The sequence below is a fragment of the Budorcas taxicolor genome, chromosome 2 (assembly GCF_023091745.1).
Source record: "Budorcas taxicolor isolate Tak-1 chromosome 2, Takin1.1, whole genome shotgun sequence".
NCBI classification, from domain to species: domain Eukaryota; kingdom Metazoa; phylum Chordata; class Mammalia; order Artiodactyla; family Bovidae; genus Budorcas; species Budorcas taxicolor.
The window spans coordinates 43,523,449-43,538,801 of record NC_068911.1 but is presented as its reverse complement, the minus strand read 5'-3'; the positions used below and the strand labels follow the sequence as shown (position 1 = coordinate 43,538,801).

The 15,353-nt window shown below is 36.9% G+C and overlaps 1 protein-coding gene across 1 annotated transcript; it reads right to left on the bottom strand.

Annotated features, from left to right (window-relative positions):
* Positions 1-3,704: 3,704 nt before the first annotated feature.
* Positions 3,705-4,622, bottom strand: LOC128069147 (olfactory receptor 4A47-like). Its single transcript, XM_052662425.1, has one exon. It carries the CDS (start codon positions 4,620-4,622, stop codon positions 3,705-3,707), a length of 918 nt encoding a protein of 305 aa, XP_052518385.1.
* Positions 4,623-15,353: the final 10,731 nt, after the last annotated feature.

Sequence of the window (15,353 nt, the reverse complement as noted above, 5' to 3'; positions counted from 1 at the left end):
ACCATCGGTTGGATGATTTAAACAATAAACTTTTTTTCTTTTTTCCTGGCTTGGGGTATAAGAAAAGTGTTAGTCACTCAGCCCTGCCTGACTCTTTGTGACCCCATGGACTATGGCCCTCCAGGCTCCTCTGTTCATGGGGTTTCCCAGGTAAGAATACCAGAGTACATAGCCATTTCCTTCTCCAGGGGATCTTCCTGACCAACCCATGTCACCTTCATTGCCAGGTGGATTCTTTATCATTTGAGCCACCAGGGAAGCCCTCAGAAGTCCAAGATTAAGAAGCTGGCTGATTTCATGTCTGATAAGGTTCCCTCCCTAGTTCATAGTGAAAGTGAAAGTCGCTCAATCACATCCAACTCTTTGTGACCCCACAGACTATGCAGTCCATGGAATTTTCCAGGCCAGAATACTCGAGTGGGTGGCCTTTCCCTTCTCCAGGGGATCTTCCCAACCCAGGGATCAAACACAGGTCTCCCGCATTGCAGGCAGATTATTCACCAGCTGAGCCACTAGGAAAGCCACCCCTTGCCCACCCCCAGTTGATAAGTAGCCATCTTTCTGCTGTGTCTTCATATGGCAGAAGGGTCAAGTGAGTTCTTAAGTTCTCTTTATGAGTGTATTAATCCCATTCATGAGGACTCCACCTTCATGACTCTAGTCATTCTGAAAGGGCCCAACTTCAAATACTACTATATTGTATAGAATTTATTATACAGAAATTAACTTATGATTTTGGAAAAGGGCACACATTTGCAATCTATAGCAACATTGAAAGGTGGAGGAATAACAAATAAATTTTGGTAAATCCAAAAGCTTGTCATGATTTGGTGAATACTATTATATTATGTTTGAGAATACTTTGAGATAATATAAAATATCTCCATGTAACACATAAAAATCAGGATATGAGTTTTCTCATAAAGTGTGATTTAATAGTGTGTGGGCGTGTGCATGCTAAGTCTTGTCCAGTGTTTTGCCAACCCATGGATTGTAGCCTGCCAGGCTCCTCTGACCATGGGATTTTCCAGGCAAGAACACTGGAGTGAGTTACCACCTTTTTCTCCAGGATTTACTAGTGAAAATCACACATAACCACATAACCTTAGCTCCTCATAAGGCCAGACAAAGTAAGAGAGGCAGAATGTTTCTTTGACCACACTCTTCAGATCATTTTGAAGCAAGTAGTATTTATTAACATTTGGGCTTCCCTGGTGGCTCAGTGGTAAAGAACCCAACTATCAATACAGGAGACAGGGGTTCAATCTCTGGGTTGAAAAGATCCCTTGCAGAAGTAAAGGGCAACCAACTCCAGTATTTTTGCCTGGGAAATCCCATGGATAAAGGAAACTGTCAGGCTACAGCTCATGGGGTTGCAAAAGAATTGGGAATGACTTAGAAACAAAACAACAAAAAAGCAAATATTTATTTCAAGCCTGATTCAGAGAGAAAGAGGATTTTATGAATAATGTCTCTGTGAAATAAATCAATATATTCTGGCCTTTTTATATCTTAGTAACCTGCATTTTAATAATAAGGGAGATAAGAATGACATATATTGTAAGCATCTTTATTTAAAAATGCATCACCAAAATATCTAGTATTGAGTTGTGTACTTCATGTCTGAAGCTCATGGATTATGCTAAACTTAAATATGAAAGATTCAACTTGGGTATCTCTAGAGGGCTATGGAAAATGACAAGGAAAAAATGATGATGGGAATACTGAAAAACAGCAGTTATCACCAGGTATCTTAAACTATCTGAAAAATTAATAAATCACTTTTTTCCTTTTTATTTATCTATTTTAATTGGAGGCTAATTACTTTACACTATTGTGGTGGTTTTTGCCATACATTCACATGAATCAGCAATGGGTGGACATGTGTTCCCCATCCTGAACCCCCTGCCCACTTCCCTCCCCATCCCATCCCTCAGGGTTATCCCAGTGCACCAGCTCTGAGCACCCTGTCTCATGCATCAAGCCTGGACTGGCAATCTATTTCACATATGGTAATATACATGTTTCAATGCTATTCTCTAAAGTCATCCCACCCTCACCTTCTCTCACAGAGTCCAACAGTCTGTTATTTACATCTGTGTCTCTTTTGCTATCTTGCATATAGGGTCATCATTACCATCTTTCTAAATTTCATATATATATGTGTTAATAGACTGTATTGGTGGTTTTCTTTCTGACTTACTTCGTTCTGTATAATAGGCTCCAGTTTCATCCACCTCATTAGAACTGATTCAAACGCATTCTTTTTAATGGCTGAGTAATGTTCCATAGTATATATGTACCACAGCTTTCTTTTTTTTTAATTTATTTATTTTAATTGGAGGTTAATTACTTTACAATATTGTATTGGTTTTGCCATATATCAACATGAATCCACCACAGATATACACGTGTTCCCCATCCTGAACCCCCCTCCCTCCTCCCTCGCCATACCATCCCTCTGGGTCATCTCAGTGCTTGTCCATTCATCTGCCAATGGACATCTAGGTTGCTTCCATGTCCTGGCTATTGTAAATAGTGCTGCAATGAACATTGGGGTACACGTGTCTCTTTCAATTCTGCTTTCCTCAGTGTGCATGCCCAGCAGTGAGATTGCTGGGTCATATGGCAGTACTATTTCCAGTCTTTTAAGGAATCTCCACACTGTTCTCCATAGTGGTTGTACTAGTTTGCATTCTCACCAACAGTGTAAGAAGGTTCCTTTTTCTCCACACCCTTTCCAGCATTTATTGTTTACAGACTTTTTGATAACAGCCATCCTGACTGGCATGAGATGGTACCTCATTGTGGTTTTAATTTGCATTTAATGAATTACTTTTATGAAAATGTAACTTATACCTGGTCTTTTTGAGGATATAGGATTATGCAATTAAGAGTATGATTAAGATTTGGTTATATTTCTGTATTAATATTTTGTTGATTTATTTTTATAAATTTGGCTTCCTTACATTTAATACTTATAGCTCTGAATCACCATTCTACTTCAGTGTTAACATGCTAAGCAATATCAAAAAATAATATATGCAAGGTATATTGTAATTATAAAACTAAGATAGATACTTCAAAATTAATATAGGCTGTCTTTGTGTGCAGAGGAGTGAACAAAATTTCTATGTCATATTACTATTATTTTTCTGAAAAATGTAATGAATCATAATAAAAAATTATATTATTTGAGAGAAAGTTGAGAAAACTTTACACCAAGTAAAATAAATTTACAGTATAAACTATACCTTAATTCATATATAGCACATACATTTATAGTCTTATAGAGACACTTTACACCTCTAAACTGTACATATTTTCATAAGAAAATGTGACAATCTTAAAAGTGTATTTGAAACAAAATATACACTTTGAACTAGGAAATTATGAAAATACTTAAAAGTGTATTTTGATCATTGGAAGTGTTCACATAATAAATGATTCCATCATGGCCAAGGTATTAACCCTGAGTAGTAATTTAATATTTCTTTGAGCCCCCTTTTTTAGGGTGGGGGCAAGAATACTGGAATGGGTTGCCATTCCCTTTTCCAGGAGATCTTCCCTACCCATGGATTGAACCCAGGTCTCCCGCACTGTAGGCAGACACTTTACCATCTGAGCCACCTAAATAATCCCACAAGACTTTCCTGTTAAAAGCAATTATTTATTGAAAATAGGTGATACATTTTCCTGCTGCCTCATTTTCTTTTTGTGGTCCAGAGCTTTTTCATGGCATTTTTCATCTCACCATTTCTCAGAGTATAGATGAGTGGGTTCAACACAGGGGTGATAATGCTGTAAAACAGAGTCAAGGATTTATCAACGGACAAGGTAGAAGGAGGCCTGATATACATAAAAATACAGGGCACGAAGAAGAGGACCACCACAATAATTTGGGAGCCACAGGTGGACAAGGCTTTGCGCCTCCCTATCTGACCACGATTCTTCAGGGAGCGCAGAATGACCCCATAGGAGATAAGTAAGAGAGAAAAGATGATCACACATATTGCCCCATCATTGGTAAGTACTATAATGGCAGTAACCTGGGTGTCAGTGCAAGCAAGTTTTAACAAGGGGTACATGTCACACATAAAGTGGTCAATGACATTGGGGCCACAGAAGGGAAGATTGTAGACAAAGAGAGGATGAAATACACCATGTAAAAACCCACCAATCCAGGTCAATAGCAGCAACAGAACACACACTCGCTTATTCATGATGGTCAAATAATGCAAAGGTTTGCAGATGGCTACATAGCGGTCATAGGCCATGACCACCAGGAGGAATATATCAGCACCACCAAAAAAGTGCCAAATAAAAAGCTGGGTCATGCAAGCCTGGAAGGAAATGGTTTTCCTTCCATACAGTAAGTCTATAATCATATTTGGTGTGACTGTAGTAGAATAAATAGCATCCATAAATGATAAGCAGCCAAGAAAGAAGTACATAGGGGTATCCAGGATTGGACTGACCACCACAGTCAGGACAATAAGTAGGTTGCCCACCATGGTCACGATATAAATGAACAAGAACATGACAAATAATATTTTCCGGCCCTGTATGCTTTGAGTGAGCCCCAAAAGGACAAATTCAGTTACATTGTTCCTTTGTTCCATAGGTGCTTCTGCCTGTATTATTTCAGAGTTCAGGTCAAAATTACCTGTAAATATAATTGTTATTAGTGAATCCTGAAGTCTTAAGATACTTTACTAATATATTTAATCAATGAGAATTATAGTTTATTATGATCCAATACTTCCAGATATTGTAATAGAATGCTGAGTAATATATTGCCCTGAACCTCAAAAGTCTTAAAGAGCAGCAAGTAATTAAAATACATATGTGAGAAAAGAACACATTGTTAAGTAAATGAGTTGCTACAGTGTCCTTCCATTTAGAAGTTGATAAAATTGTATATTTAATTAATATGTTATATACAAATAAATGTTGATTAAAGTTTTAATAAAAAAGTAAAGCAATTTTTTAAAAATTTCACTTTCTATTTATTAGGGAGGTGATTTCCTCAATTCTAGCAGAGGAAGAATTTTAGCCAATCATTGGAATTTCAGATAGATACATTTGAGAATTTCAGATTTTTTTTAAGGACTTAGGAAAAGATACAATAGCACCAATTGACAAAATAAACTGGAAAAAGATTCACATTGTATGGAATAAACATAGATTTAATACATAAAACATAATTATCTCTAAGCAGTTTGCAAGTAAAAGTGTAAATTAAAATGTAAGCATATATTTAAAGGAATAATGCATCTAAGTGGCCAACACACATAAAGGAATTCTGAAACTTATTTGTGAAGAGAAAAGTAGGAATTGAAGTAATGTCTTACTGGCTACAGTATCATCTTGAGTTTTGAAATGCCACTGAATCAAGGTCTACAGATGCTACAGTTTAACAAACAATGTAGAATATAGTAATTGAACCATCATCAGGTTTACAGATATCTCCTCATGAAGATATCCCCAAATAATTACACTTGAATTTAATTTCTAAGGAAACTTCATGTTAGAGAAAGAAATTTAGTCCAGAGCATTAGAAGGTGAAAATATCTAAACAGAATATTACAAAACAGAATCAACTGTCACATATTTTAGTAATCACAACTAAACTAGATTTCTAACATGGCTGATTATGAAAATCACCAAATAAAACTCTTACTAGTCTAAATTGTCACAACACCAATATATTCTTGAAAATAGAAAACCTAGAGCAGAACCTTGTATAGAAACACAGTTATTGGGTTACCTGCATAAGAAGACAGCCATTCGATCCCTGTTCTGGGCTCTGATATTTTCTCCTTTTTGTCATAACGGATGCCAGCTCTGTGAACACAAAGAGCCACATGCATGCATCATCACTCTGCTTTGTACTGTTTTCATGTGGTCAACTCTTTCCATGTTAGCAAGAAATCAACTCATCTCAGTCATTCAGAAAAGCATTATCTTTCAAATTGCTTGGCTTTTCAAAATGATTGTGAATGTCCTGTTACCCAAAGAACTTGATTGTTGAATAGAGACCCAAAATATTTGCTGTTGGCAGAATTTATCTCAAACACCAACAAATATGAAATCAACGTTTTTATTAGAGATAAAACTGGAAATTATTTACAAATTGTTTAAATAAAAATTTTTCTGTACAATATTTTACACCAATCAAAGTAAAATAGTGAAATAATCTGAATAGCATATCAATTCTTAATTAATTTTAAAATACTCTTCATTGTTGAACTTTGGCTTTTCTGAAGAATGGAGAATAATTTCATAATACATACATCGTTATGATTTGAGCCCACTATTTAAATTCTCAAAAGTCTGTCATGTGAGGTGAGGAAAAAGGCCCATAAATACCTTATCTATTTTGAAATAGGGCACATATTATTGAGTTATTCAATTGGTGCATCTCCAAGGATAAGTCTTGTCTAATTAAATTCATTGGGACCTTAAACATGATTTTGATGGTGCACTCTTTACCTCCAGAGATGCCACCAGTATAATCAGCATGTAGAACAGGACTTAAAGAGCCCTGTCCTCTTGGGGAAAAGCTATAAAAAATAGCTTGATGTCATTTCACCAAGAGAGAACTGTCCATCTCTGCAAAAATATGTAAACTTTCTTTTTAAAAAAATGACCTAAAAATAGGCAAAACTATTCAAGTTTAAGCTTTGTCTTTGAAAATCATATCCAACTTGAAATGCAGAAGATAATGGATGACAATATCAGAAGAAGTCATTTAAAACTTGTTTTAAATGTAGATAGATTAGATAGATTTTTTTTTCACATAGTTTGTCAACATAGCTTCAGATAGGCAAGTTGAGGGAGTCTATGTTAATATGGAATTGGGGAAATAGAAATTTGGGGGACTATTATCCCTTTCATCTCAAAGTGCTCATGAGCCTTCCCCAAGGTAGAGAATATACTATTCTGTGTCCTAATTGCAATACAGTTCAAAAGACTTAAGTCTATGCATATATACAATGCATTATATGTTACCATTAAACAAGAAGCATATAATAAAAATAAAAGTTTCTGATTGTTTATAAATTAAACCCCAGGTTACAATTTAGTTCTCAGTCATTCTCTTTGTCAGTCTCTCTCTCTGCCTCCCTTATCTCTTTTGCTCTCTCTCTCTCTCTCCATGAGTTCAGTTGGTCAGTTGTGTCTGACTCTTTGCAACCCCATGGACTGCAGTACTCTAGGTTTCCCTGTCAATCACCAACTCCCAGAGCTTGTTCAAACTGAAGTCCAAGTCAGTTATGCCATCCAACCATCTCATTCTTTATTGTTACTATCTCTTACCTTCGATTTTTCCCAGCATCAGGGTCTTTTCCAATGAGTGGATTCTTCATATCAGGTGGCCAAAGTATTGATGTTTTCAGGAGAATAGGTTTATAATCTTCAGTATTCTACTCTCAGAATTCTGTTTTAGATGAAGACACTCAACTTCATCTCCTCAACTCAGAGACTGGACCAGGATTTTTGGTGGTACAGCTCTCTGTTTCACAACATGGAAATTCTTTAAAAAATAGTCAACCAGAAAACCCCTAGACAGAAATCAAATTGTTCGTTTACCATCTCTCAGTGATCACTGTCAGCTTCCCCTGACATATAGTGACTTGAAAATAATTGTCCTATTTTTCTTCACTGTTTCCTTATTATTCAGTGACTATACAAGAATATTTATAAGAATTCTAGTCATGGTTTCAAATAGTTGAAAATAACCAAAATAACTCTTAATTGAGAAAGGGAAAACCAAACTGGGATGCATGCTTGAAATGGAATACTATTTACTAATAAATGAGTGAGCTATTCATAGATAAAATAATATGCGTAAATATCTGATGCATGGTACCAAGAAGAAGTCAAATTAAAGGGTTGTATGGTCGACAAAATCTTATAATAGAAAATGCAGGAAATTCACCAAAACTGTTAAAACTAATAAAAAATATACAAACAAGGCTGAAGGATACAAAGTCAATACAGAAAATTTAGTTGCATTTACATGTATGAATAATGAACTACCCAAAAAAGAAATTAAGATATTAATCTTATTTCTACTAGCAATAGTAAGAATAAAATAGATAAGAATAAATTTATTATAAACAGTACTGCGATAAACATTGGGGTACAAGTGTCTCTTTCAGTTCTGATTTCCTCAGTGTGTATGACCAGCAGTGGGATTGCTGGGTCATATGGCCGTTCTATTTCCAGTTTTTAAGGAATAGCCACACGGTTCTCCATAGTGGCTGAACTAGTTTGCATTCCCACCAACAGTGAAAGAAGGTTCCGTTTTCTCCACATCCTCTCCAGCATTTATTGCTTGTAGACTTTTGGATAGCAGCCATTCTGACTGGTGTGAAATGGTACCTCATTGTGGTTTTGATTTGCATTTCTCTGATAATGACTGATATTGAGCATCTTTTCATGTGTTTGTTAGCCATCTGTATGCCTTCTTTGAAGAAATGTCTGTTTAAGTTCTTTGGCCCATTTTTGATTGGGTAGTTTATATTTTTGGAATTGAGCTGCAGGAGTTTCTTGTATATTTTTTAGATTAATTCTTTGTCAGCTGCTTCATTTGCTATTATTTTCTCCCATTCTGAAAGCTGTCTTTTCACCTTGCTTATAGTTTTCTTTGTTGTGCAGAAGCAATCGAGATGTCCATCATCAGACAAATGGATAAGAAAGCTGTGGTACATATACACAATAGTATTATTCAGCCATTAAAAAGAATACATTTGAATCAGTTCTAATGAGGTGAATGAAACTGGAGCCTATTATGCAGAGTGAAGTAAGCCAGAAAGAAAAACACCAATACCGTACACTAACACATATATATGGAATTTAGAAAGATGGTAACGATAACCTTATATGTGAGACAGCAAAAGAGACACAGATGTCTAGAACAATCTTTTGGACTCTGTGGGAGAGGGCGAGGGTGGGATGATTTGGGAGAATGACATTGAAACATGTATAATATCATATGTGAAATGAATCGCCAGTCTAGGTTCTGTGCATGGTACAGGATGCTCGGGGCTGGTGCACTGGGATGACCAAGAGGGATGGTATGAGGAGGAAGGTGGGAGGGGGGTTCAGGATAGGGAACACGTGTGCACCCATGGCAGATTCATGTTGATGTATGACAAAACCAATACAATATTGTAAAATAATTAGGCTCCAATTAAAATAAATAAATTTATATTAAAAAATAAATTTAACCAAGAAGGTGAAAGATTTGTAAACTGACAATTATATGAACAACAACAACAAAAAAAAAAAAAACTGTGGAAACTTCTTAAAGAGGTTGGAATACCAGCCCACCTTATCCTGAGAAATCTGTATGCAGGCCAGGAAGCAACAGTTAGAACTGGACATGGAACAATAGGCTGGTTCCAAATTGGGAAAGGAGTACATCAAGTCTGTATATCGTCACCTTACTTGTATGCAGGGTATTTCATGTGAAATGCTGGACTGGGTGAAACACAAGCTGGAATCAAGGTTGCCAGGAGAAATATAAATAACCTCAGATATGCAGATGAAACCACACTTACAGCAGAAAAAGAAGAAGAACTAAAGAGCCTTTTGATGAAAATGAAAGAAGAGAGTGGAATAACTGGCTTAAAACTTAACATTCAAAATGGGGGAACAATGGAAACAGTGACAGATTAATTTTCTTGGGCTCAAATATCACTGCTAATGGTGACTGCAGCCATGAAATTATGACACTTCCTCCTTGGGAGAAAAACTATGACAAACCAGGACAGCATATTAAAAAGCAGAGACATTACTTTGGCAACAAAGGTCTGTTTAGTCGAAGTTATGGGTTTTTAATTAGATTTAATTAGACAAATGTAAAAATATTTCTACATGGCCAAAAACATTCTGCACAGCATAAATACATCAAAAACAAATCAAAAACTGAAATACTAATATTGACAATTCCACTTACATACTGAATGGGATAATTTCCATCAGTTCAGATCAGTTCAGTCACTCAGTTGTGTCTGACTCTTTGCCACCCCATTGATTGCAGCACACCAGGCCTCCCATCTCCCAAGCTCCAACACCAACTCTTGGAGCTTGCTCAAACTCATGTCCTTTGAGGCTGTGATGCCATCCAACCATCTTATCCTCCATCACCCCTTCTCCTCCTGTTTTCAATCTTTCCCAGTGTCAAGGTCTTTTCAGATGATGAGTTATTTGCATCAGATGGCCAAAGTATTGGAGTTTCAGCTTTAGCATCAGTCCTTCTAATGAATATTCAGGACTGATTTCCTTTAGAATGGACTGGTTGGATCTCCTTGCAGTCCAAGGGACTCTCAAGAGCCTTCTTCAACACCACAGTTCAAAATCATCAATTCTTTGGCACTCAGCTTTCTTTATAGTCCATCTCTCACATCCATACATGACTAATGGAAAAACCATAGTTTTGACTAGATGGACCTTTGTTGGCAAAGTAATGTCTCTCCTTTTTAATATGCTGTCTAGGTTGGCCATAGCTTTCCTTCCAAGGTGCAAGCATCTTTTAATTTCATGGCTGCGATCACCATCTGCAGTGATTTTGGAGCCCTAGAAAATAAAGTCTCTCACTGTTTCCACCGTTTCCTCATTTATTTACCATGAAGTGATGGGACCGGATGCCATGATCTTAGATTTTTGAATGTTGAGCTTTAAGACAACTTTTTTGCTCTCCTCTTTCACTTTCATCAAGAGGCTCTTTTGTTTTTCTTTGCTTTCTGCCATAAGGGTGGTGTCATCTATGTATCTGAGGTTATTGATATTTCTCCTGGCAATCTTGTTTTCAGCTTGCACTTCACCCAGCCTGGCATTTTGCATGATTTTCTCTTCATATAATTTAAATAAGCAGAGTGACAATATACACCCTTGATGTACTCCTTTCATGATTTGGAACCAGTCTGTTGTTGCTGATTTCCTTAGGATATAATTAAATCATTAAGATCAATTTGGAAAATATCAGGAATGGAAATAAAATGTGATATTCATTCATAAGCAGTACATGAAAATGAATACAAACCACTTTAAACACGTGAATAGATGTCCAAATTCAGTTACATATATTTTTATAATTAAAGTATGCAAATGAAACACAATTTTTTTTATCTGATTTTCAAATACCACAAATGTTTTCCAAGCCATGTTTTATAAGAATGTGGTCAAACAATTTTTCAGAATTAGAGAAGTAGTGAGTGTGATAAAATTCATGGATAGCATTTTAGCAATAACTACCAACATAAATGATGGTGCTAGTGGTAAAGAACCTACCTGCCAATGCTGGAGGCATAAGAGCCACGGGTTCCACCCCTGGGTCAGGAAGATCCCCTGGGGAAGTGTGTGGCCACCCATTCCTGTGTTCTTGCTTGTCTTGCTCCTCCAGGCCCATGCATAGAGGAGCCTAGTGGAGGACTACAGTCCTTGTAGCATCAGAGTCAGACATGAGTGAGCCAACAGCCTGCACGCATGAACATAAACATTGCAGACATATATACCAGTTAAGTCAACAAGTTGACTTCTAAGATTCATACTTACAAAATATTAAAAGGCCTGTATTGAAAAACCTGAAGAGGACTTAATCCCTAGATTTTAGTGTGTCTTTATGAAGAAGCTGGGCTTCCCTGGTGCCTCAGCTGGTAAAGAATGTATCTGCAATGTGGGAGACCTGGGTTCGATCCCTAGGTTGGGAAGATCCCTTGGAGAAAGGAATGTCTACCCACTCCAGTATTCTGGCTTGGAGAATTCCATGGACTGTAGAGTCCAGAGGGTCAAAAATGTCAGACACGATCAAGTATAAAAAAGTTAAGCAGGATGGTGAAACTAGAATGACTTAGATCTATATAGACTGGCATGTCTATATTGAATATCTTCGAGAGATTGAGAAGATAAATACAAAATTTATACAGAGCTAAGTCAACACATTCATATATGAAAATATGCCTGTATTTGCAAAATTATTATTTGAAGAATCTCAGAAACAGTGTACAGTGACTGAATCTAGGGGAACTGAGAGGTATTGGGTGTGGAGTTGGCAAGAGGTGTATTATACATTATTACAGTTTGCTTGGCTTCTATTTTTAATACTTCTTAAAATACTCAGCTGTTTAACAAGTGGTGCTGGGAAAACTGGTCAACCACATGTAAAAGAATGAAACTAGATCACTTTCTAACACCATACACAAAAATAAACTCAAAATGGATTAAAGATCTAAATGTAAGACCAGAAACTATAAAACTCCTAGAGGAGAACATAGGCAAAACACTCTCCGACATAAATCACAGCAGGATCCTCTATGATCCACCTCCCAGAATTCTGGAAATAAAAGCAAAAATAAACAAATGGGATCTAATTAAAATAACAAATGGCATCTGCACAACAAAGGAAAATATCAGCAAGGTGAAAAGACAGCCTTCGGAATGGGAGAAAATAATAGCAAATGAAGCAACTGACAAACAACTAATCTCAAAATATACAAACAACTTACACAGCTCAATTCCAGAAAAATAAACGACCCAATCAAAAAATGGGCCAAAGAACTAAATAGACATTTCTCCAAAGAAGGCATATGGATGGCTAACAAACACATGAAAAGATGCTCAACATCACTCATTATTAGAGAAATGCAAATTAAGACCACAATGAGGTACCACTTCACACCAGTCAGAATGGCTGCAATCCAAAAGCTTGCAAGCAATAAATGCTGGAGAGGGTTTGGAGAAAAGGGAACCCTCTTACACTGTTAGTGGGAATGCAAACTAGTACAGCCACTATGGAGAACAGTGTGGAGATTCCTTAAAAAATTGCAAATAGAACTGCCTTATGACCCAGCAATCCCACTGCTGGGCATACACACCGAGGAAACCGGAATTGAAAGAGACACATGTACCCCAATGTTCATCGCAGCACTGTTTATAATAGCCAGGACATGGAAACAACCTAGATGTCCATCAGCAGATGAATGGATGAGAAAGCTGTGGTACATATACACAATGGAGTATTACTCAGCCATTAAAAAGAATACATTTGAATCAGTTCTGATGAGATGGATGAAACTGGAGCCAATGATACAGAGTGAAGTAAGCCAGAAATAAAAACAGCAATACAGTATACTAACACATATATATGGAATTTAGAAAGATGGTAATGATGACCCTATACGCGAGACAGCAAAAGAGACACAGATGTATAGAACGGACTTTTGGACTCTGAGGAGAGGGAGAGGGTGGGATGATTTGGGAGAATGGCATTGCAACATGTGTACTATCATGTAAGAAACGAATCGCCAGTCTATGTTTGATGCAGGATACAGGATGCTTGGGGCTGGTGCATGGGGATGATCCAGAGAGATGATATGGGGTGGGAGGTGGGAGGGGGGTTCAGGGTTGGGAACTCATGTACACCCGTGGTGGATTCATGTCAATGTACGGCAAAACCAATACAGTATTGTAAAGTAAAATAAAGTAAAAATAAAAATTTTTTTAAAAAAAAGAAGTCACATTCTGAGGGTATCTTGTTGGGTGCCCACGTTAGCCTTGTTTGATGTGGCCATACCAGGGTCATCTTGGTGTCGGCGGCCACAGTTGTTCTTACAAACTAAATTTCCCTAGGTCTTTAAAAATGTACATGAAGAAAAAATTACTTAACATATGTGTATTCTTTTGACAAATGTGATAAATTGACTTATGGGTAACTAAAAAAAATAAAAAATAAAATAAAATCATAGCCCACTCACACCCTATAAATAATGGTTTATTTATAGACATATTTATACTATACATTTGCTATACTTATTTTTACAAATGTATATTTTTATAAATGTACACTATGCCCCACTTTACTGCACACTCACTTCCAGATATTACAGTTTGAAAAGAGGGAGAGGATGCATGTATAATCTCTAAATAAAACATCATTTCCTTTAAGTATCCTTATGATATCTAATTGGCTTCCAAAGTGGCACTAGAGGTAAAGAACCCTCCTGCCAATGCAGGAGATCTAAGAGATGCAAGTTCTGTCCCTGGGTTGAGAAGTTCCCCTGGAGGAGGGCATGGCAACCCACACTAGTATCTTGCCTGGAGAATCCCATGGACTCAAGAGTCTAGCGGGCTATCATCCATAGAGTCACAAAGAGTTGGATGTGACTGAAGTGACTGAGCACGTACACGTGCATGATATCTACTACTTGACACACAGTAATGTAGAAAAATGAATGTATTTTGATCATTGGTAATGTTTCAGATATCCCCATTTCTATTTTTTCTTTTTTTTTTTATATTTCAGAATAACCTCTTAAAGGATGCAAATTTCCTGACGTTACATATAAATTACAATGGGATATTGTCACTCAATAGTTCAAGTTTACACAATTCAAGCTTCTGCTTAAGCATTTAAAATCTAAGGTGGTTTGTCTCCACAACCTGAAGTAAAAGATATTGTACTTTGAACAGTACCATATGGCCACATTCAATTATGGGACTCTTAACATCCATAAGAATAATCTTCTTGAGTATTTTATGTTTTATAGTTTCTAGATTCATCTCCATTGTATCACTATTTCAAAATGTGTTTATACATTATTCATGAAATTTGACTACTATAAACAGTTTTTGTTGCTTAGTCACTCAGTAGTGTCCAACTCAATTGTGTCAAACTCTTTGCAGCCCCATGCCCTGTAAGATAGACAGATAAGATAACCCACCTTATCTGTCCATGGAATTTTCCAGGCAAGAATACTGGAGTGGGTTGCCATTTCCAAATCCAGGGCAACTTCCCAACCCAGGGATCAAACCTAAGTCTTTTAGGACTCCTGAATTGGCAGGGGGTATGTGCAAAATGTGTTTATTACCTTACTTCTGTGAACATAGAACTTATCTTAAAGAATAAAATCTTTAATAAGCAATATCCAATATGATTTATTTGCTGATGTAGAGCAGAGAAGGCAATGGCACCCCACTTCAGTACTCTTGCATGGAAAATGAGACTTCACTTTCACTTTTCACTTTCATGCCTGGAGAAGGAAGTGGCAACCCACTCCACTGTCCTTGCCTGGACAATCCCAGGGATGGAGGAGCCTGGTGGGCTGCTGTCTATGGGGTCGCACAGAGTCGGACACAACTGAAGTGACTAAGCAGTGATAGCAGCAGCTGATGTAGAGACTTCTACATGCAAATGCCCAGTATTTCTCTAGGGTATAATTCTTGGGGTCATGAACTATATTGAGGCAATGATTATAACCTATTCTTTAGGTCAGCCTCATTTAGAGATACCTTGGCACTCTAGTCCCTGCCTTTCACTCAGGAATCAGGGAAGGAAAAGTGCAGTC

Bases quoted from the DNA above. Each gene is read 5' to 3' on its own strand.
- LOC128069147 (XM_052662425.1), bottom strand. From the start codon at position 4,622: ATGGAACAAAGGAACAATGTAACTGAATTTGTCCTTTTGGGGCTCACT.